This window comes from Podarcis vaucheri (genome assembly GCF_965113315.1).
Source record: "Podarcis vaucheri genome assembly, chromosome: 8".
Lineage (NCBI taxonomy): Eukaryota > Metazoa > Chordata > Lepidosauria > Squamata > Lacertidae > Podarcis > Podarcis vaucheri.
In genome coordinates this window covers 88,318,631-88,342,405 of record NC_138766.1, presented here as the reverse complement: position 1 = coordinate 88,342,405, position 23,775 = coordinate 88,318,631, and the positions used below count along the sequence as shown (strand labels likewise).

Here is a 23,775-nt window from a genome sequence, read left to right as displayed (position 1 = left end):
GATATCTACAATATCTCTGTAGCAATATATGATAACAGCAACAAAGTATGCATGTAGCTTTTTGAAAAACAACAACAGCAACTCTGAAACTTGTTATGTTTTTGTTTTTTTAATACAGATTTTCAGTGGGTCCAGGGAGATGTTTGTGAAGTTCAGCTGATGGTGTACAATCCAATGCCTTTTGAACTCCGTGTAGAAAATATGGTATGTTTCAAAGCCTGGTTGACTTGAAACCCTGATTAGCCTTATTGATGTTAACATCATGTTTAAAATGAGATGGGACAAATGGCTGAAATTGTTGGGAAGAGGACTGTGCAATGAGGGTGTGTGATCACCCTCTTAATATCTGTTTGATATGCTTTATGCTGTTGAACATTTATACTAGTGTATACAAGCAAGGATAGAACCATTGCCTTTTACTGACTAGGGATTTATTATTATTAATTACAGTGGTACCTCGGGTTACAGACACTTCAGGTTACAGACTCCGCTAACCCAGAAATAGTACCTCAGGTTAAGAACTTTGCTTCAGGCTGAGAACAAAAATAACATGGCAGCGGCGCGGCAGCAGCAGCAGGAGGCCCCATTAGCTAAAGTGGTACCTCAGGTTAAGAATAGTTTCAGGTTAAGAACGGACCTCGGGAACAAATTAAGTTCTTAACCCGAGGTACACTGTATTTGTATTTCATTATACTTAATCTCAAACCTCCTTTATAGAATAGTTCATTCTATAAACAAGGTTTGAGATCAAGTATAACACTTCTCCTTTAAGCCAAGTTATGTTTCTATTGGGGTTCTTGAGGATTTGAGGCACGCTAGCAGCAATAGTTATGTTCCTCATTGTCCATGTAACTTTTCCTCCCACCAAATTTCTTCTGACCTTTCAACTTGACATCTCTGTGCCCTCTAAATTTAGCCCCAGGTCTTTGTTGCTTTCTGCTTTTACATTCTTTAAAACTCCTTGGTTTCTTTTCCTAAGGGCATTGCTGGATGAATATGGAGTTGTGTTCATCGTTTCTTGTGTCTGTCAAATCTTGCCCCATTCCTCATCCCTGGGTCTTTGTCCACACAGCAATAATGCTAATTGAGGAAAGAGTTCTAGCCTTAGTTGGAACCATTGGAATGTGTGACAAGACACTGCGAAGGCTAGAATTAAAGGGTTTGGATGGTATGCACACAAGGGCAGTCATTGTTCAGCTGAAATAGCTGCATTTTAATAGTGCACCTTGGCTGATTTCATAAAATATGAAGAGTCCCAAACAAACTACCTATATCAACTTATGTGAAGATGATTTGCAGAAGTGAAAGTGATGTCTTAATAATCTAGTGCTTGGTGGCAAAGCTTTATCAATAAATTATTTGGATTTTCAAGCATGTTGTTATACAGAAGTAACTTTTATTTTTGAATGATCATACTTAAATAATAAAGGGGGGGATTTTTTATTTTTTTCTAACTGGATCAGGCCAAGGTTTCATCTAGTAAGTTCAGTATCTAGTTTGCAGCAGTTACCACCCATATACTTCTGGGAAATCGCAAGCAGATCCTGAAGGTAGCAGTCTTCTCCTGTCTTGAGTACTAGACGCTGGGGGACAGAGTTGCATGCCTTTTTGCAGGGAGGCTTAGTAAAGCTATAGTTAATGGCTGTTGATAGACTTTCCTCTTACATTACCTTCTGTAACCCCTTTCAAATTGAGTTACCATCACCACATCTTGTGACCACCAATTCCACATGTTAATTATTGATTTCAAGAATCATTTCCCTTTGTCTATCCTGAATGACCTGCCCATCAATTTCAATGGATGTGCTCAAGTGCTTGTGTTCAGGGAAAGGGGAAAAAAACCTCAAAATGAATTCTTCATATAGTGCATAATTTTATAAATCTCTGATTCCTCCCCCCCCCATACATCTTTTTAAAGAAGCAAGCCCTGTACATTCATTTCATCACTGCAAGGAAAATATATCAGAAGTGGGGGTGGGACTTTTTCCGTTATGAAATTGGTGTTTTCAATCAGACATGGTTAATGCTGAAATTAATCACCAACTATTTTATATACCAGAGGCTTGTATGCTATGAAATCTTGCAGAGATTTGCAGAATGATACTAAACACACCAAATTTCAAAATAAGATAAATATAAATTAGTGACTTCTATATATCATCTTTAGGTGCAAAAGTAGCACCCAGTACATACCACAGCATAGTGTCCCTCTCTCTTAGCCTTATGAGGAGGATAAAGCTCATGTTCTAAAGGGCTTTTGGCTGCGAGTTTGAATAAGATTTTAGTGATATGCAATACCTCTTTACTGGGGTGTGTGTGTGTGTTATTTTGTTACTTTAAAAAAATCAATCTTCATTGCAAAGCCTTGGTCGTTGTGGCACGTAAATGTTCAAAAACATGTTTCAGGTTTTCTGCTTTCAGCCTGCATAACTCAACAGTGAAGGCCTCTGTCCTCTGTTCAGGATTTGTCTCAATGCACTTTGTCACTTTGGAAGTAGATGACAGAGTTCCACAGTTTTGATTCATGTTAATGCACCCAGATAGCCTACAATCTGTGTTGAGTGAAATGGCTATTGGCTGTTGTCATTTGTTGAGCTGAATAATACTGTGTCTCCTCAGACACACTCTGCAGTTAATTCAGCTAACTGCCGTGTCAGTTGAGATCACATTAGAGTGATTCTTTGACCCACTTGCTCGTGAATCTAACCAACCAAACGTCCTTTGCTCCAGCAGATGGTGGTATATTATTCTGACCAGTGGGAATTTTTCAATTCACAGAGACAATTCACTGGTAATAAGTCCTAAGAAGAAAGGAAAGACAATTATGTTGGCTTTTTCTTCTGGTTAGGAGCTGGAACTTAGCTACAGTGGTGCCTCGCAAGACAAAAATAATTCGTTCCGCGAGTCTTTTTGTCTTGCGATTTTTTTCGTCTTGCGAAGGCATGGTCCGTCGCAACTGCGCCTCTTCAAGCGGCTTTAAGAAAAAAGCGCAAGACGTTTTCGTCTTGCGAAGCAAGCCCATAGGGAAATTCGTCTAGCGAAGCAACGCAAAACCGAAAAACCCTTTCGTCTAGCGAGTTTTTCGTCTTGCGAGGCATTCGTCTTGCAGGGCACCACTGTATTTCAGTTGTCAGACATTTAACTTACATAATATTATGTAATGCTTACTTATTTCAGGGTTGCTTTGCAAGGAAATCTCCATTGCAGTTAGATTTACCATTGTGGTATTTCATATACAGTATGAAGCCTATGTAATTACTGTGTACAGTTGATAATCTCAATGCAAAACTGACAGTAATGTTAAGAGCCAGTGACTCAGACTACGGGGGCTATCATATACCCTTTCACTGCAGATTCTTTAATGATTCTGATAGAGTTGGAGGGGACACAAAATTAGAAATGTTTCACACACAATATAGTTTGTTCTGTTTCTACAAATGTACTTAAGACAATGTACAATAAAATAATAAAATTGCAATATTAAATGCAGCAGATGAAATACAGTGGTACCTTGGGTTACAGACGCTTCAGGTTACAGACTCCGCTAACCCAGAAACAGTACCTCGGGTTAAGAACTTTGCTTCAGGATGAGAACAGAAATCATGTGGTGGCAGCGCAGCAGCAGCGGGAGGCCCCGCTAGCTAAAGTGGTGCTTCAGGTTAAGAACAGTTTCAGGTTAAGAACGGACCTCCAGAACGAATTAAGTTCTTAGCCCGAGGTACCACTGTATAATAATAAGCAGTCTGAGCATTACAGTAAACACAGTGCTAAAAGTTAAGCACCAAAAACCTTTGCAAGCTGGTTTAATATTTGTGAACATCAGTTTCCAATAGTGTATTGGATGAGATGCATAGCTTCCTTAATTTAAAGCCCCATTTTCAATGCAGACACGTTTTATTTAAAATCATTTATATCCCACTATTTCTTCCTTGGAAGAGTGGCAAAAACAGTAAAGCAGTATAAATAGTAAAGCAGTATAAATAAGCACCAGCAGACAGCATTTATACTCTCTTTGATGCAAGTTGAATAGACTTCTTATGTGTGTCTGTTATGAATATGCTTTCCCCTCCTCCAGGGCCTTCTGACAAGTGGAGTGGAGTTTGAATCCCTCCCTGCAGCTCTCTCTTTACCAGCAGAATCCGGCCTCTATCCAGTAACACTTGTCGGTGTCCCACAGTCTGCAGGCCAGATCACTATCAATGGTAAAAACTGTTGTTGCTTTTATATTCCATTCATACTTCAGAAGTTGTCGATTTTCTAAATGGCAGCCAGTTCTGATCCCCTGCCATTTTTTGTTTAGAAGTGAGTGATCCCTTTTGCTTACTGTAATTCCGCCCAGCCACACAGGAAATAGAAGCAGTCTATCTCACTGTGTCTACTTATTACCCTATTGTTAAAACTGCATATAGCTGCTGCCGTTTGAGATGAAGGGTGGGCTACAAATTTCATAAACGAAGTCTAGATTGTATCAATCGATTCTAAAAAGAAAATATTGAGCTAACCTAATTGCCTGCTAACTGTACATAGAAATGAGAAAACAAGAGGCTTATCTTTAAATTGCTTATAATTAATGTGCTTTCCAGTAAATGAGTCAGGAGTCTGGTATAAAAAAACCCTCTCTATTGTAGCTGAACATCTCAGAGGCGAATGGTGTTTGTTGGATTGTAGATTACTGTATATGGGAGAAAAGGGGCAGCAGAGATCCTGGGGTAGTCCAAGGTAAATCCTAAAACAGTTCGCTTAAAACATAATTTGGCAAATTGGCAAAATTCTCTTGTTTCTAGTAGGGATATTTGTGGAATTTGATTTTCGTGAATCCCAAAATGAACTGACCTGATCCCCATTTCCCACACGAAAGTGTGATTCAGAAGTTAGCTATCCATAACTGTTTGCATTTGCGAATGTTTTGGTGAGGTCCCGTCCCCCCCGCCGCAGTGTGTTTTGAAAAAGAAAGGTTTTTAGAAATATGTGTTTTTTTTAGAAGAGTGCATTTTTTCAAGGAAAATATGTAATAATTTAAATATTTATTTTTAAAGAAATTATAGCTTAATGCAAAAATGGGAAGTAACTGATTTATGAGTGAAAACATGCAAGAATGAAATGAATAGGAAATGGACGGATACATATTCTTAAGACTTTGGCTCACAGTGTGAATACTAAACAGGATTAAAATTTACTGGCCTCTGTATTTGCCACTTAGCCCCCATCCCATTCCCATGACAACCCCTACCCCCTAACCAATGTTAGTTATGTTTTGAGGATTATTGGCTCCTGGACATTTCCTAAATAGCTCTTCATAGATAATTGCTAACTACTTATATCATAATTAGCTAGTAAGGAGGGCCCAAGTGAGTCACTGGTACCAAGGTCACTAAACTATTCAGTATATTCCATATATATCAAGTTTCTGACATCTTCAACTACAGTGGGGTTTCCATCCATGACTTGACAATAAACTCCTGATGTGGTCTCTGTTGATGGCAGGTTATCACACTTCAGTTTTTGGGGTCTTCAGTGATTGTCTTTTGGATAAGTTACCAGGAATAAAGACCAGTGGTTGCACAGTGGAAGTCATTCCAGCTTTACCTAGATTGCAAATTAGTACTTCATTACCGAGGTAAGAAACCTGAATGATCATTTTCAAGTCGTTAGGAACTCAGGGAATCATCCACTCTCCAAAGAACCACATAACATTATATTGTGTTCCCATTAAAATTTATGTGTTTGTATTAGTGAAAACATCAAGCATTTTATTATAGAGTGGTACCTTGGATTACAGATGCTTCAGGTTACAGATGCTTCAGGTTACAGACTCCTCTAACCCAGAAATAGTACCTCGGGTTAAGAACTTTGCTTCAGGATGAGAACTGAAATCGCGCGGCGGCGGCGGTGCGGCGGCAGCAGGAGGCCCCATTAGCTAAAGTGGTACCTCAGGTTAAGAACAGTTTCAGGTTAAGAACGGACCTCCAGAACGAATTAAGTTCTTAACCCGAGGTACCACTGTACTGTTGGGGTCAGCAAGTAAGGACAGAAATTTATCCTGAATGATATTAGCTTGAGGATTACTATATTAACCAGCAAGGGCAACAGTGGCTTCAGTGTTAACTTTCAATAGCTTGCACTGCAAGGAGAATTAACTCACCAATTCCTAGTCTTAAATTCTTCTTTAGATTCTTCTTGGAAGGCCAAAGTAGAATTCTCCACAATGACCATTATCACCTGTGCAGTAGCACATGCAGTCAATATCTTTATATGTCACACGGAAAGGAGAGGAGTAAGTAAGCTGTGCCAGCATAGTGTAGTGGTCAGTATCGGACCAGGATTGGGAAGATCTGGGCTCAAATTTCAGCTCAGCTGAGATATGCAATGGATAACCTTGCTCCTCGGCTCTAATATATCTTTACAGGGTTGTTGTGGGGATAAAATGTGACGGGGGGGAAAGAGGTATACTGCCCCAGGCTCTTTGGAGAAAGGGCAGGACAAAAAATAATAATAAAATCATAAAGGTAGATAATGTAATTTTCATATGTTTATCAATGCTGCATGTGTTTTTCACTTGTATTTTCATGCCATTCTTGAAGGTCTGCTCACATGCTACAGCCTTCCTCAGGAGATGAAATAGCCACCAATGTGTCTGTCCAGCTCTACAATGGAGAGACGCAGCAACTCACCATTAAGCTAGAAAATATTGGAACAGAGCCTTTGGAGAAGCTGGAAGTCACATCAAAAATGATCAACACAAAAGGTATTTGCAATTGATGCCTAAAGGTTTCTGAGTGCAGCACAGCCATGCCCACTGGCGGCGGCTGCTGCTGCTTATCATTATTATATTAAATTTGTATACCACCCTTCAGCTGAAGATTTCAGGGCAGTTTCCAGCATTAAAAAACCAAAACGCAAAGCCCATAATAAAAACAAGAACAAATACAAAACAGACGAATAACAACCCACCTCCCGCAAAAACATTTGAAAGGACATAGAATGTTATTCAGCCAAAAGCCTAATTGAAGAGGAATGTACAAGATGGAAGTAAGCTGGGATTTAAAGAAATAAGCGACAGGCTGGGCGCTGCTAGACCTCCAACTAACTTCATCAAAGATACCTGCATACAGTACACAAGGAAGAAAGGGATGAGGAGGAAATTGGCAACAATAAAATTCTGGTGATGGCTCTTCATAAGTTATGTGATAAGCATATATTTTGAGAAAGGCGGTTATGATTGATGAAGGGACTGGAGGGATGGTATTGTATATGCTTCCTCCACAAGACTTATGTGAGAATCCCCACCTCTCCAAGTGTGCTGCTTGATACCCAGAGAATCTTGGTCATTTATATAATACGCAGCTCTTTCTGGTGACAGGAGCAACACCTTATACTTTAACAAAGAATAAACCTAAAATTGTTTCGCTGGATTCAGTTTTTGTTTTGTACCAACAAGGATTTTGGAAAGGAATAATCTTGAAGGTATTTTCAGATTTTATTAATGCTGATGTCCTTCTAATTACAGATAAATATCAAAAAATAAAACCACCTAAGATAATAATAGTTGTTGACTATTTTTGATACAGGGTTTAAAGTTTATCGGATTTAAAAAGAGAAGTATTTTCTGTAAGCCCAAAACCTTATTTAATTAAATATTGCAGATTATTATATGGTGCTTTCTGTCAAGCAGACATCAAAGGGGTTTTCATAAAAGTGCACATTGGTAATAACAAAAGCAATAAATATAATACAGTTAAAACATATATAATTCATAATGATTCCATTTCATTTATCAGTGTCTCAACCGTACAAAGAAGACTAGCAGGAGGAAAATGGAAAAGCCACCTCCCTAGGGCCCAAGATGTTTAGGGATTTTTATGTTAATCTTAACACCTTTAATTGAACTTGATAATATACAAGCAGCTAATGCAGATTTTGCAAGATAGGTGTTTTATGATAATGCACCAAAGTAAAAGGTAAAAAAAGCATTCTGCACTGTTTAGAAATGTCCACACTACTATAAAGCTTCTAAACTCTGTTTCCATGACTATTTCTTTCTTCTTCTTCTTTAAATTTTTATTTTCCATGACTATTTAGATCAAGAAACAGTTTATTGAGTTTATGCATTCCTCACTGACTTCTTACAAGCTCTCTTTAAGCTGCAGTCTTTTAACACACTACTAGGGAAGAAAGCTTCACCGAGAAGTATTTTAAAAATCACCGGAGATGCACATACACATTTGAATGTTTGAATAGCTAGTAAATTATGATTCTTCTATGAGATATGCAAAAAATTAAGAGGCATGTGAACTGAGGATGTAGTCCACCAAACGTGTACCTAATTTCCTGTGGAAATCACATTGGCCCGGTTTGCATGATTAGTTCCTTGCTCAGTAAGCCAGGATATGCAGAAGCTCTGTGCAGGTGCCTTGGCAGCTGCTTCATCCCTCCCTTGGTGTGAGGGCCTGAATGAGCCAGGATTCAGCTCTTAATCAGAGCATCAGATTGTATGTGATCCAAAAAAACCCTGTTCAGTAGTTTACAAACAAGCCAGGATATTAAGCTAACTTTAAACCATGGCATTAAAGGGACGTGGGTGGCGCTGTGGTCTAAACCACTGAGTCTAGGGCTTGCCGATCGGAAGGTCGGCGGTTCGAATCCCCGCGACAGGGTGAGCTCCCGTTTCTCTGTCCCAGCTCCTGCCAACCTAGCAGTTCAAAAGCATGCCAGTGCAGGAAGACACAAGATTTGCCCACGCTGGAAGAATGGCAGACGCAATTGATAGACTACATGGAGCTGGCTGAAATGACTGGCAGAATCCAAGACTTGGGAGAAGAAGCAGTGGAAGAGGACTGGAAAAAGTTTAAGGACTATTTACAAAAATACTATAAGTTGTATGAATGTTAAGAAATTGCATGATAGAAACTAACATGGCATCAGCAATTTTAGTTGAAATAAACTATGAGAATAAGTGATGTTTAAGTAAAAGACGAACTAGGAAACAATATTACGTTTAAACTAAGCTGTTAAGCACATGACAAAAACATTTAAAATCTGAGATATAATATTTGAGAATTACAAAATAAGAATTGAAATAAGGTGATAAATTGCTGTTTATAACTTTATTATTGAGAATGCAGGAAAGGGAGATGTGAGGAAGTCCAAAAGCTATGGAAACATGATTTATGGATAGTGGTTTTTGTTGTATTTTTTCTGTTTTCTGTTTATCTTTTTGTTTGTTGTTGTTTTCTTTTGATTGTTACTTTTTGGTGATGGTATTTTATATGTTTGGTGATTTCTTGTTTGTTAAAAAATCTGCAATAAAAAAATATATAAAAAATAAAAATAAAATTAACTTGTTGCATACACAGTTAAAAAACAAAAAACAAAACAAAACAAAAGCATGCCAGTGCAAGTAGATAAATAGGTACTGCTGCGTCGGGAAGGTAAACCGCATTTCCATGTGCTCTGGCACTTGTCACGGTCCTCTGTGCACCTGTAGCGGTTTAGTCATGATGGCCACATGACCCGGAAAACTGTCTGTGGACAAATGCTGGCTCCCTTGGCCTGAAAGCCAAAATGACTTAACCATCCAGGGGTTCTTTATCTTTTTACCTTTACTTATTATGTTAAGGACAGAAAATTTAAACAACCCTGAGCCTCCTTTAGTTAGTAATGAACAAAGCCCCATTGAAATCAGTAGGAAAAAAGTTAAGACTAAGTGCAGTTGCTCCCAATTGGACTTGAGTTGCAAACCTGTCCATGTCATCTTGAAATAAGTTCCATTAACTTCAGGACTTGATAAGTAAGGAAGTCACAGGTGAGCTTTGCTTGAAGACAACATTTGCAACATTGGTCAGTGAATCTGAAGATACTACACCACCTTGATAGAAAGAACTTAAAATTGGCTACTAAATATAAGATGTCAGAAAGTAGCCATTTTTTTTGATGTGCTTGCATCTTAAATGAACTTTTACTGGAATGGAAAAAAATATTCGTTATTGTGTTTCTGATAATAAAGGCAATAGTTGGCAGTACTGTTGTAATGAATAATGCATCTCTGGCTGACTCCTACAGGAAAAATAGTTAACACTGCAAGTTTTAGATTAAAAATATGTATTTTAATAATTTAGTTACTTTGAAGCACTCGGACAAACAGTGATCCGAGCAAGTGCCACAATGTTTTGGGACTTGAAAAAATTCTGCAAATTCTGGTGATCTTTTAGTTGTTCTCAGCAGTGATACATGCTGCAAATAATTAGAATCTGCTTTTGTGCTCTCATCATAAAAATAAATGATTGAAATAAATTAATAGGCATAGCCTTTTAATCTAACTAATGAAAATCTATTTCTGTCATTCTCAAATTCTAATACTGCTGCCCTGGGCCTTTTCGGGAGCAAGGGGAGGATATAAATTGAATCAATAATAATTCACCTACCCCAGTAACTACCCGTTGACTTGCGGGACATTTTTTGGAGAAGAAAAGGCAAAGGAGTAAACACTACACAGATCTGGAGTGGAGTCCCTAAGGCAGTTGGATGGCACCTTGTACGCCTCCTTCCAGCAACTCCTGCAGCCAAACTGGTGCCAAACGCATCCCTCTGCTTTCCTTTGGACCACACCAGTGAGGCCGAGAGAAGGGTCTTGTCATCTGGGCAGCCCAATATTTCAATGTCCAATCTTGTGCCCCAGAGAGATTGCTTTGATGCTGCTAACCCAGCAAAAAGACTGAGTTAGCCGTCTCCGCAGCCATAGCAGGTGCTGAGATTCTCCAGCAGTTTGACTTCACCCCAGAGGTACAACTCATTGTATCTCAAGACAGGCAGGTGGCAACAAAACCCCAGCAATTACTCTTGCAGCACATATGCCACTTCTCTTGCCCTGTTTTCTTGTGTTCAGAGCACGCAGTTATAGTTTTTCTAGTTTTGTGCCCCCCCCCCATATTGCACTTAAAGTTAAAGGGACCCCTGACCATTAGGTCCAGTCGTGGCCGACTCGGGGGTTGCGGCGCTCATCTCGCTTTATTGGTTGAGGGAGCCGGCATACAGCTTCCAGGGCATGTGGCCAGCATGACTAAGCCGCTTCTGGTGAACCAGAGCAGCACACGGAATGATGATGATGATGATGATGATGATGATAATAATAATAATAAAAAAATTTATTTATATCCCGCCCTCCCCAGCCAAAGCCGGGCTCAGGGCGGCTAACAACAATCAAATAATCAAACAATCAAATAATCTAACATTCTAAAACATTTTATTATAACAATTAATTAAAATCAAATTAATGGCAACCGTTAAGCAAAGTTCCGTGCAGGTTGCCATAGGAGGGAGTCAGGCTGGGCCCTGACCAAAGGTCTGGTGGAACAACTCTGTCTTGCAGGCCTTGCGGAAAGATGTCAGGTCCCGCAGGGCCCTAGTCTCTTGTGACAGAGCGTTCCACCAGATTGGAGCCGCAGCCGATAAAGCCCTGGCTCTAGTTGAGGCCAGCCTAACCTCTCTGAGGCCTGGGACCTTCAGGATGTTTTTATTTGCAGACCGTAGGTTCCTCTGTGGGGCATACCAGGAGAGGCGGTCCCGTAGGTACGAGGGTCCTAGGCCGTTTACCTTCCCGCCGCAGTGGTACCTATTTATCTACTTGAACTTTGCCGTGCTTTCGTACTGCTAGGTTGGCAGGAGCAGGGACCCAGCAACGGGAGCTCACCCTGTCGCGTGGATTCGAACCGCCGACTTTCTGATCAGCAAGTCCTAGGCTCTGTGGTTTAACCCACAGCGCCACCCCTGTCCCTTTCATATAGCACTTAACAGGTAGTAAATACAGTGGTGCCTCGCAAGACGAAATTAATTCGTTCCGCGAGTTTTTTCGTCTAGCGAATTTTTCATCTTGCGAAGCACGGTGTCGGAAAAGTTTGGGAAAAGCTTCAAAAATCACCAAAAACCTCAAAAAAGGCTACCACACCGTGTTCTATGAGTTGCTCCTCGAAGTCAAGTCGCAACTTATTAATGGTGTTAAGAAAAAGGAAACAAACTTGCAAGACGTTTTCGTCTTGCGAAGCAAGCCCATAGGGAAATTCGTCTTGCGAAGCAGCTCAAAAACTGCAAAACCCTTTCGTCTAGCGAGTTTTTCGTCTTGCGAGGCATTCGTCTTGCGGGACACCACTGTAACCTGACATTATTTTCTAGGCTTTCTGCTTCCTCCATACCCTGCAAACCTGGCTGCTTTCTAATAGATCAACCCCAAATAGAATTGAGAATTGAGAATTCTGGGCCTAGGTGGTGATGTAATTATTATTATTATTAGTATTAGTATTATATTTACTAGTCACTTTTTCCATAAAAGTGGACAAAAATCTTTTTTTTGAAAAACAAAATTCTACATATTCAGCAGGAGCCATACTGAACACTGGGTATTTTATAGTTTGACCCAGTGTACTTATTGTGTTTGTCTACACATAGCTTCTGTATATTGCTATTATTTTTATAGGAAAGCTGTTCGGTGACTTTCTGAGCTGGAATCTGGAAGACACGCTCTCTCAGTTTCCTCTGAAACCAGGACACATTGCTACATTTATTGTGTACATTAAAGTAAAGCTTGACTTCTCCTGCCAGGAAAACCTCCTGCAAGACCTTAATGATGGTGAGTTTTGGATTCTTTTTTGGTATGGAGTGGGGGTTTTGGTAGATATTTTGGCTTAGTTAGGGATATTTCAAAGCTGTAGGGTGTGAAATCTCTTACTTTGCAACCTTAATGGCAAATATCACCCTGGCTGTAATGGAACCAGCAGCTGATCTAGTGACTACACATCTTTAAAATTTGGATAAAGGCAATCAATGTTCACCAAGCTTTCCCATTAGCGCTTATATATAATCTTACCATATTCCTTCATGCAGTGGTAATTGAGAATCAGCATGTGGTCAGATCTGGTAAGCTTGATCTGTAATCTGAATAGTGTTTTTAATTAAAGTATGGCCTTGGGATCTGGGACAGAGTAATACTAAGAATAATAAGAGCATGATATTTTCATAATATCATACAAGATAATTTAAACAACTTTACAGTTGAATTACTCAAGTTGAATAAATTCACCTGTATCCTTTTTGGTGCCTAGTGGAAAGTTGCTAGTGAATGTTTTCCCCTACTGCTTCTAAACATTATGGGTTCAATCCATTGTATTGCAAGCCCAGAACTTGTGTGTACAAGTGTGTCTTTCCCCACCTCTTGGTTCAACCCCTTGTTGAATTGGGAAAGAGACCATCCATACGGCAATCCATCAGGTATTTCCCAGGAATATTTAAAACCACACTGATGGTAAGTTGAGAAGCTATTCTTACTCAACAGCAGGGGTAGGAACGGTTTTTTTTTCAGCCCATAGGCTGTATTTCCCTTCTGACAACTTTGTGAGGGTTGGGTACAACAGTGGTAGAAACAGGCAAAAAAGTCGGGAGCTACAGATGTAACTCCTCCTGTTGTACAGTACAGTAGACTACATTGCAGTCATGTGAAGTCAGAGGCTCGTACACATGCACACCCCTCTTTCCATACTCCATCCAGGCAAGCAAGAGGCATTCTCACCATTGAAGGATGCAGTGATGATGTGTGCATGTAACTGAATTCGGGGATGGTGTGGCGTAGGGTAGCTGAGGAGTGTGGCCTAATGAGAAATCCAGGAGTCAGACAGAGAGGTCTGGAGGGCTGTGTTCAGCTCCCATCCTGATGTCCCCTCCATTCCCCCCATGCAACAGCATGCTTGTGCATCTTACTAAGATAAGGAAGCATTGGGGCAAAGCAGAAACCTCGTTTTTCAACATTCCCCTGTGTGTAATTGAAAAGTTGTATTGCACAGAATCTCATAAAAGTAACATTTTAAATAATGCAGTAGATGTGCTGTGTACATAACTTATTTAGAAGTTACAGTAATGAGTTTTGTCGGTGCCCACAAATTCATTCTGACAAAAATAATTTTGAAATTTATTAAGACCTAATGATAAAGGTCTACTGACTCTAAATTTTAATTAACTCTTGCAGTATTGAATACATAATATTCACGTTATCCATTATTTAATGTTAAGCAAGTATTATTAAAGAGATTTTGGAAGGCTTTGTTCCAATGAATGTTTGCTGGAAGTATTGTGTTAATAAGCAGTTTGGATGAAGGCACGTTGCCTTCGTTGATACCAGTTTGTCAAAGGATGCAGGATTGCATAGTGGTATTAATAAGGGTGCCACAAAGACTTGCACTTGCTTTGCTTGTGGTAGCTGTATAATGAAAGAAGCATAGGGGCAGCCTTACTTCTAGTAATAGCCATGTGTATAGGGTATATAATATCTCTCCTCTGTTCTCAAATGCCATCCCTGCTTGCAGTTAAGTAAGGGGAGCAGGGGAACTTCCAAGGAGGAGAAGGAGTTCTTTATTTCCCAAGCCTCATAGATTGACTTTGGAATCGATTTAAAACAAAAAGCCAAATCAGTCTGCTTCTGGGTCTGACCAGGACAAGCACGAGAGAGTTTGCCCAGTGCTAGTTAGAACTGTCAATTCCCACAGTTGTTATATTACCTTGAAATTTCTGTGCATCGAAGAAACTATTTTGAATCTTGAGTGATTTGGGTTTATTACCTAGTACCGGGTGGACACAGGTGCTTGTCAAAGATCGCCTGGTTGCCTACTGATATTTCTTTTTAAGTGCCTCTGAGTTTGAAAGGAGGAATAATAATGTTCTCTCCCCCCCCCCTTTTTAGATGGAATTAGCGTGAGTGGTCTTCCGCTTTCCAGTCCTTTTCGACAAGTGATAAAACCACGAGTCGAGAACAAACCTATCAATCCACCAGAAACCACCAAAGTTGGTGACTTCAGTCATGTAAAGGTAAGCGAACACTATCACAAAAATTGATTTGCCTGGCTGCGTTGAATGTTTGGTGCGGGAAGAGATAGGTAAGGCATTGTGTATGGTGACAATTTTGTTGGGGAAAAGCAAACTAGTATATCAGACAAATAAATGGTTTTGTAAAATATTGCAATAAAATAAGTGCTAGATGATCCATTGGGATTGTTGTTGTTTTGCAGCTTTGATAGTAAAAGCTCTAAAGGTTTGTAATACTAACTGATCCAGTAAAACATCTAATTTTACTTCTTTCTTTTCCAACTTAAGTGTGCTAATTAACCAGTTCAATAAAGTACAAGTCATAACTTTCTTTTGTGTTCTTCTGCCTAAAATAGTAAAACCAGACCCATTGTGTGAAGGTGCTAAAACAAAGCTCACTTTGTTTTTTCCATCCAGTAAAGGAGAAATAAGCACAATTGATTTTTCTGAAATTATATTCCTAACACACTAATTTGAAGTAATTTAACCAAAATGTGTATAGGAAATCTGATACCAAGTGCATCTTGTATGTTGTGGCTGCCATCAGCCTAGCAGGCTACTGTGATCTTTAAGATTCATATAACTTGCTAGTCTTGGTGGAAAGTCTTGTGGCACGTTAAAAACCAGAAAGTGCCTGCTTTCATGGATTACAGTCCGCTTTATCAGATGCTTCTATTGTGGTTCTCTGCTCCATTCAAAATAAGACATTCGCAGGCCAGTCGATGAAATAACCCTTTTGTAACATGCAATTTTGAAGGGGGGTGGAGTATGGTTCTTCCCGCTTCCAGTATGCGGAATTTGGGGCTGCACGTTCAGTTTCTGTTAGGTATAAATGTGGACATAGAACAGGCATTTGGGGGGAAATTAAGAAATGTGATTTACTTATTTGGAAGAAATACAAAGGTTTGTTTTTCACCCAGCTAACTGTGGTCATCTTGCGGCCATGATCCAACTGTAGTTGTGGGCCGTGAGATGTATGTAACAGCTGGTGACTCCTGATGCAGATGTGCGATCCAATTTGCACCAAAAGATGCATGTAGAAATGGTTTGCTCTTGTAATTTATTTTAGGAGCCTGGGTTTTTTTGTTTTACTCTTATTTAAAATTCTAGCCAGTGCAACATTTTCTCTAGCTGAAAAAAATCATCTTACATTGTTGTATAGCTATTTGTAGGGTAGACACAGGGAAGAGAGGTCAGAGAATGTCACTTTGCCTGTCTCTCATGTGCCACAGATGTTCATTTTGAACTACATGAAGGGAAAAATTGAAATTCACCCAGTGTATGCATCAGAGTGCTTCTGAGGCCAAGTGTTCAAATGCAGCATTGTCAAGCTATTTTTAGCGTCCTGCTATCACTACAGTGCTGTTTAGAGATTCAGTTGAAGCTGCTAATAGGTATATTTATATCCATTCTGTCAACTGCCACAGCATGAATGCTTTTACAGATGATAATTCTATTTTTGGACTATGCACTATGGTTACCATCACCCTGCCTGCTTAAATACATGCTATACATCCATAGACATTTATCACATACTGTATTAATGTGCACTCATACAACTCATACAGTCATACAATCAGATTGGTGATTAAAGCAACAATCCATCAACCAATTAAGCCGGGTTTTGCAACCAGTATGACACAAAAATGCATTTAAACGGTTGCAAGTAATAGCAGGTTGCCTTGTTGGTGGCAAGCAGTTGTCAGAATTACTAACACTGTTCAGTGCATAATTTCTACATGCCCCCCCCCCCACTACTGTGAGTAGGTGGCAGTTATTTCAGAATAGAGAAAGTGAGCTGGGCTGAGAAATCACCACTGGGCTGCACCATAGAAACTCATTGAATTCCCTTGGTGCATGCAACAGCATTCTCCTTTGCCCTTAAAGGCGGGGGCACTGGGTAAGGTAAAGGGACCCCTGACCATTAGGTCCAGTTGTGACCGACTCTGGGGTTGCGGTGCTCATCTTGCTTTATTGGCCAAGGGAGCCGGCGTACAGCTTCCGGGCCATGTGGCCAGCATGACTAAGCCGCTTCTGGCTAACCAGAGCTGCGCACAGAAACGCTGTTTACCTTCCCGCCAGAGCGGTACCTATTTATCTACTTGCACTTTTTGGTGTGCTTTCGAACTGCTAGGTTGGCAGGAGCAGGGACCAAGCAACAGGAGCTCACCCCGTCGTGGGGATTCGAACCGTCAACCTTCTGATCGGCAAGTCCTAGGCTCTGTGGTTTAACCCACAGCGCCACCCACGTCCCATGGGTATATTGGTCCAAATGAGAGACAGAGAGCAAGCCATGAGTTCCACACTGTGATGGCTCAGTTCTAATGGGTGGAGATGTCATGTGCCATTTGGGGCAGTTATGAACTGGTAAATAAACTGGTAGAAGGATGGGCACTTTGCCACACATTGTTTCCTGAAAACATTTGTTATTTCATTCACCAGGTTGTTTGGTTGGTATTTAATCTGTGAGAGAGTTGAGTGAGGCGTGAATGTACTAAGTTGCTTCTTCAGTTTTTGTCCGAGGTTATCAATATATGCATGTTTCTATGTATGGAGAAGGGGACGACAGAGAATGAGATGGTTGGATGGTGTTCTTGAAGCTACTAGCATGAGTTTGATCAAACTGCGGGAGGCAGTGGAGGACAGAAGTGCCTGGCGTGCTCTGGTCCATGGGGTCACGAAGAGTCGGACACGACTAAACGACTAAACAACAACATGTATTCAGCACCCATATTAGGCATGGGGAGCTTGTGGGACAGATGTGGCCAGACTCTCTGAGTTCACTTCTGACATCCAGCCATTCAACACGGAGAGAAAAGAACTTCACTGTGCAAAGTGTTCCGTTACAGCTACTACTTCTGCAACATCAAAAGTGGAGAGTGAAATTATTGGCAGACTTCTGTGCACATAAACGTTTGTGCATTTTTCAGTATATGCAGTTTTCAGTATGCAGCTGCATTTCGAAGTTTGAAATGTTAAATAACTGTAAGTCTGATCTGGCTGTTCAGCTGTATAATGGCTCTTTTGCACTCTTCCAGGATTACTGAAGTCTTTTTGCCTTTTGCAGAGTAAGGACAGATGAATTGTTTCACAGAGCTTTGAAAATACAGTAAACCTGGTGAAAATGGCTACAAAAATATGGAAGGTGGCACTTGAGTGGCGTTACTAAGAATTCAGTATATAACTGTGTTACCATGGGAGGGAATAGCTTTGTGTGCAGGCATGAGGCTGCCCATTATTGGAGGGTACCCCCTGACAAACTTCCACTGGTGCAGACTTGCAGAGGATTGCACTGTCAGACTGTAAATTATCCAATACATAATTTGGAAAGCATTGCTATGCCTTAGAGACTTCTGAAGCTAAGTTCCTGTTTCATCCGATACATGAGATAAAACTGAGAAAATAGTGACCTTTCACTGTTTGCACATGTTGTTGAGGGTAAGCAGTAGTATCGAAACAACTACAAGGAAAAACATTTTGTTACTTTTCCTGCCCCTGTTTGAAAATACGTACTTGCTCAGTAAGTATTTACAAGCAGAGCATCTGGTATAGCTTTGCTAATTCATTAGAGAAAGTAAAATTAATTAAATAATGTATATCTAGAGAATTCTTACCTGTTTCAATAATTAGCTGAACGTTTTAGTCCTGCTGCGATTAGACAGCTCAGTGTTTCAAAATAAATTGTGCATCTGTTCTGGATTTCAATTTTTTGTGCTAGGATATTAGTGATGCAAATATCCCAGCTTCCTTTTTTGCTTTTAGCACTTTGATATTATTTGCTTACTATTGGGAATCGGCATTCCATGGGAATTTTAACGATAATCTACAGAGCACACATAAGTCATGCAGATCATCTCACAATAATGTTAAATATGATCCTGTAAACTAGCAATCAACAGCTGGTAATACCTCGGTCAGATCCATCATTTGGAGGGAGATGGATAAGCAATTGTGGTGATGGGAGCCTGAAGTAAGACATTTGTGAAGGTAGGTTGTGCTCATTTGTCAGTGTGGCCCTCTGCCCAAACCATTTGCTGACAAGGGCTTCAATAAAAATAAACTTTGCTTTGCTATACAGTGAATTGTTTTTAAAATGTATATTAGAGTTACACATAACATGTTCCTCTCATGAAAGTTTAACTTGGAGGAGAAGGAAAAAAAATATTATTTGAGAATGAAAATATCTTCATAATGTGTCTCTTCATTATGATTAATGGCTGCAGAGACCATAAATAAAATATTGAGGTACATTTGAATATTTGGATTGGACCTGTGTGATGCATATAAATGACGATGAACAAATGTGTATTAAAAAGTTGCAGCAATAATAAAGTGATAATGTCTTCAATAGGAACACCTCAAGGATTGTTGCATGAAATTTCAGTGTTCAAACCTGACTGCATGGTGGCATCTGACAGGGTCTTACGTTAAATGAAAAACATTAAAGATCCCACTGAGGATGCACTAAAGTTTGGTGCCTCTCAAGTCACGCAGTGGACCCTGGAAACAGTTTTGAGAGACGAAACTGTTTTACTTTGTCTTACTGACAATATTGAAAAGCCCTTTGCTTTTTGAATTGTGGAATATCTGAAACTATATATTGTAGCCAACATCTTCAATTTGTCTTGCAAAGTTGTTCAAGTTGGTTGAATTAAGATGAAACTCAAAATGGACAGCAGAACTCATGAGATTTATGACACTGAAAGTTAGTTTCATGTGAGGGGAAAGTATTTCAAGAGTTTTTGCACATCCAGCTTTGATGGATGATGGAACATAAATTGGTCACAAGAGCTTCAAACAATTGACAGTGATTTAAAAGACTTAAGGACCGATTTCTGGGTCAATATTTTCTGATGGACATGTTAGAGTTACTGTTATACCTACACCCAATTAACTGTAACCAGAAGAGAAGAAGGTGTGCTGTGGGCATGCTTTCAAGCCCTTCTCTCATACATGCAAGCAAGCAGGCTAGAAACTCTTCTGTTTGCTAGTTTTCTTGTTCTGAACCAGAACAGTTAATTAACAGCTTCAGAACAAGTAAGCATATTATCATTATTAATTAAATTTGTATATCACTCTTCATCTGTCGACCTCAGGGCAGTTCACAATATAAAAATACAATATAAAAACACAAAGTACATGATAAAAACAAGTACGAAACCCATAATCCATAACATGTCTGGAGGCGGTTGGAGGATGGGTGGTGGCTAACAGATTTAGGTAGAATCCTGACAAGACACAAGTACTGTTTTGGGGGACAGAGTGCAGGCAGGTGTGGGGGACTCCCTGGTCCTGAATGGAATAACTGTGCCCCTGAAGAACTAGGTGTGCAGCCTGGGAGTAATTTTGGACCCATAGCTTTCCATGGAGGTGCAGATCAAAGCTGTGTCCAGGGCAGCTGTTTACCAACTTCATCTGGTACGCAGGCTGAGACCCTACCTGCCCGCAGACTGTCTTGCCAGAGTGGTGCATGCTCTAGTTATTTCCCGCTTGGAATACTGTAATGCGCTATACATGGGGCTACCTTTGAAGGTGACTCGGAAACTACAACTAATCCAGAATGCAGCAGCTAGACATTGGCTCCCAGTATGTTTCCAAGCACAATTCAAAGAGTTGGTGTGGACCTTTAAAGCCCTAAATGGCCTCGGTCCAGTATACCTGAAGGAGCATCTCCACCCCCATCATTCTGCCCGTACACTGAGGTCCAAGGCCAAGGGCCTTCTGGTGGTTCCCTCACTGCAAGAAGCAAGGTTGCAGGGAACCAGGCAGAGGGCCTTCTCGGTAGTGGCGCCCGCCCTGTGGAACACCCTCCCACCAGATGCCAAGGAAATAAACAACTATCTGACTTTTAGGAGACATCTGAAAGCAACCCTGTACAGGAAATTTCTAATGTCGAATTTTCACAATGTTTTATGTGCTGTAAGCTGCTCAGAGTGGCTGGGGAAACCCAGCCAGATGGGTGGGGTATAAATAATAAAATTATTATTATTAACCCATAACCCCTCCCCCACCCCTACCCCCACAAAAACATTTAGAAGATGTTAATCAGCCAGAGGGGTTGAACACGTTGCAGTAATCTAACCTACAGGTTACCAGAGTATAGACAACAGTAGTCAGGCTATCCCTGTCCAGATACGGACATGGCTGGGCCACCAGTTGAAGCTGATGGAAGACACTCCATGCCATTGAAACCACCTGATCCTCAAACTACAGTGAAGGATCCAGAAGTACGCACCTTCTCCTTCAGAGGGAGCAATCAGGGGTGATCATGTCAATGGCCCAAGCCATTTGGATGCTCAAGAGGTCCAGAAGCACAAGTCATATCAGCCAGAAAATCTCCCAGAGCCATCTGGAAGCTCACTGGATCCACCAGACTCTGAGGGTCGACCATCCTAATAAGTCCCCTGTCTCTGCAGAGGGTAAAAGGTGCTGAAAGCCTAAATCTCAACAGGAAGTGATCTGACACAAAAAATAGATGCCCAGGTAAAGGGTCTCTGTTGCATGCTAGATTCTATATGCAGGGGATGTTTCCATATTGTGTAGTGTTCATTCATGTGAGTCTTTCTCTGCAGCATGAAATGGCATGGAACAGACATAGATTTCCCCTATCATCTGTTTGTGAGAATTCTGCTTTTCTCAAAACAGGAAGGAAGTACAGAAAAGGGCAATCTAGACTTTATTCAGACTGCCTCGGGGTTGTCATCATTGAACATTATGCTCCTGATCACATGTGGCAGGAAGAATCTATGTTGCTTTGGGGACTGACAGGCAGTCAGCATTTGCTACCAGAATTGCTAATCGTGTTCAGCTCCTTAAAATCTACATTTCCCATTTTGGGTTTCGTGTTCTTTTTTTTTTTTAATGCATATCAAATTGCTTCGTTGATATTTAAAGCTCTTCTATTGATGCGTATCTTTGTGACCACATAATTCCTTCTGCTCTGATGTAGGGATCTAGGGTCTTGTAAAGCTCTTGTTTTGATGACCCCTAGACATTTGAAATTGCAGAGCAGAATGAATATAATTGCCCATTTGGAATTTAGTCAGGGCATGAGGGTTAATGTCTCTCCTTCCCTTGCAAAAAGTCATTGGGGAGATTTTAATGATAGTATTGGACTATCCAGTTATCTCTGTATCATTTGAAATATGATGCTTTCATCAGTGGTAGCCTAATGCAACATTGCAGTAGTATTTCAGTGCTGGGACAGACTACAAATTCTTGAGACACTAGCAGGTTTATATTTTTTGTGGGTCGTTGTTGTGTCCCCCACCTCCCAATGACTGCATGCACAGTTCTTGTGCTATCTTCTCAGTGCTACGGTCTTCTCCAAAATCTCATGTAGAGTTTCCGATTGTTCATCACCCCATCTTTCCTTCGTTTTCCCCAAACTGCCTTCTTGCAATTTTCTATCACGTCATTGGCATTTATTGCCTCTACCCTGAGCACCTTCTTATACGGAGAGAGTTCATAAGCTGGTTTGGGGAAAGGTAAAGACATGAAAGGTGATGATGCTGCATTTATTATGGTTCACTGCTTAAGGTTTAACAAGCATTCAGTGATGTTAGTGACAGGATGCTTGCACTTCAATTGAGTCAGCAGTTCTCCAGCCTGACAGATGGCCTAGGACGAGAAAAGGACACACAAATGAGAAACCAGCAGCTTGGGTAGGTACAGTGAGCTAATCTATTAGAGCAGTGTGGTCATCCAGACGTTGTTGGACTTCAACTTCCCTCTGCTCCAGCTAACGTGGTCCATGGGATTGAAGTTGTAGATCAACATCATCAGGAAGGCCAGAGGCGCTCCTCATTCTTGTATCAGAGTATTATTTTTTTTATAAGATATTTATTAAAGTTTCAGAAATAAAAAAGAAGTTACAATAGTAATAATAAGAAAGAAAAAAAGAAGAATAAAAAAAGAAAAAAGAGAGTACAAAATACGAAAAAAGTAAAAACAATTAAAAACAAATCAATCTTTCCATATCTTGTCTTTCATTCACTTGTTTCCCTGACCTCCTCACACCTCCCCTTTTTTGTATTCCAGTTCAGTAAGTTAATTCAGCAAATCCTTTCCCTCTTTGATTTTATCTTAAACCTTTGTCTTAATATGTAATAACTGTATATTCTCATCTGTTAACAGTCCATTTTTACATACTCCTTATAACATTGCTGCTAAAGACCCCTTAACTTCATTCCAACATCATTCTAATGTTCATTAATTTTACAGTATTTCTGTAGATAGTCTTTAAATTTCTTCCAATCTTCTTCCACCGACTCTTCTCCCTGGTCTTGGATTCTGTCAGTCATTTCCGCCAGTTCCATATAGTCCATCACCTTCATCTGCCATTCTTCCAAGGTGGGTAGATCTTGTGTCTTCCAATTCTTGTATCAGAGTAAAGGCTTTTTAGGGTTGATTTTAACGTGACATTCTTGAAAGCGCTACAGTTCCTTAATAGTGGTACCTTGAACATATGTAACAAGTGAGCAGCGTGGGAGAATGGGAAAACACTCGAATACTGCTCTGTGTGATGCGGTATTAATTAATATGAGCACAGGATACCAACTTATTAAGATCTGTAAGGAAACTCTGCTTTGGATCATCATTTAAAGAGAGTTGTACTGCTGTGGGAAGGAGCAAGGCCTCAACTTCCGTTACCCTAAGGCAGCAGAAGAGAAGCTTTCATAGCCCAAGGGATTGTTTTCCTTGTGGATAACCTTTGCATACTAGCTGTAAGTGGGGCCAAAGTGAAAACGTGGTCATGGTGGAAGCCATATCCATGCCTCATTCCTACACATCTAGATATTGGGTTCACACTTCCTTATTGTGCACTGAGAAAGGGGATTTCTTTTTTTTTCTTTTGGAAAAGCAACAGCTTGCTGATGGAGGAAGAGAGTGACCTATTGCCACATTGGCAGCAAGTTTCTGCCAGCCTGACCT

General features: G+C 40.3%; 1 protein-coding gene across 1 annotated transcript in view; it reads left to right on the top strand.

Moving 5' to 3' along the window:
- TRAPPC9 (trafficking protein particle complex subunit 9) overlaps window positions 1-23,775 on the top strand; it is a 276,428-nt gene that overhangs the window by 29,750 nt on the left and 222,903 nt on the right. The window contains exons 12-17 of the mRNA XM_082236028.1: window positions 119-204; window positions 4,076-4,202; window positions 5,485-5,617; window positions 6,582-6,745; window positions 12,467-12,619; window positions 14,720-14,844. Coding sequence (XP_082092154.1) covers window positions 119-204; window positions 4,076-4,202; window positions 5,485-5,617; window positions 6,582-6,745; window positions 12,467-12,619; window positions 14,720-14,844 — 788 coding nt within the window. The remainder of the gene's footprint in view (window positions 1-118; window positions 205-4,075; window positions 4,203-5,484; window positions 5,618-6,581; window positions 6,746-12,466; window positions 12,620-14,719; window positions 14,845-23,775) is intronic.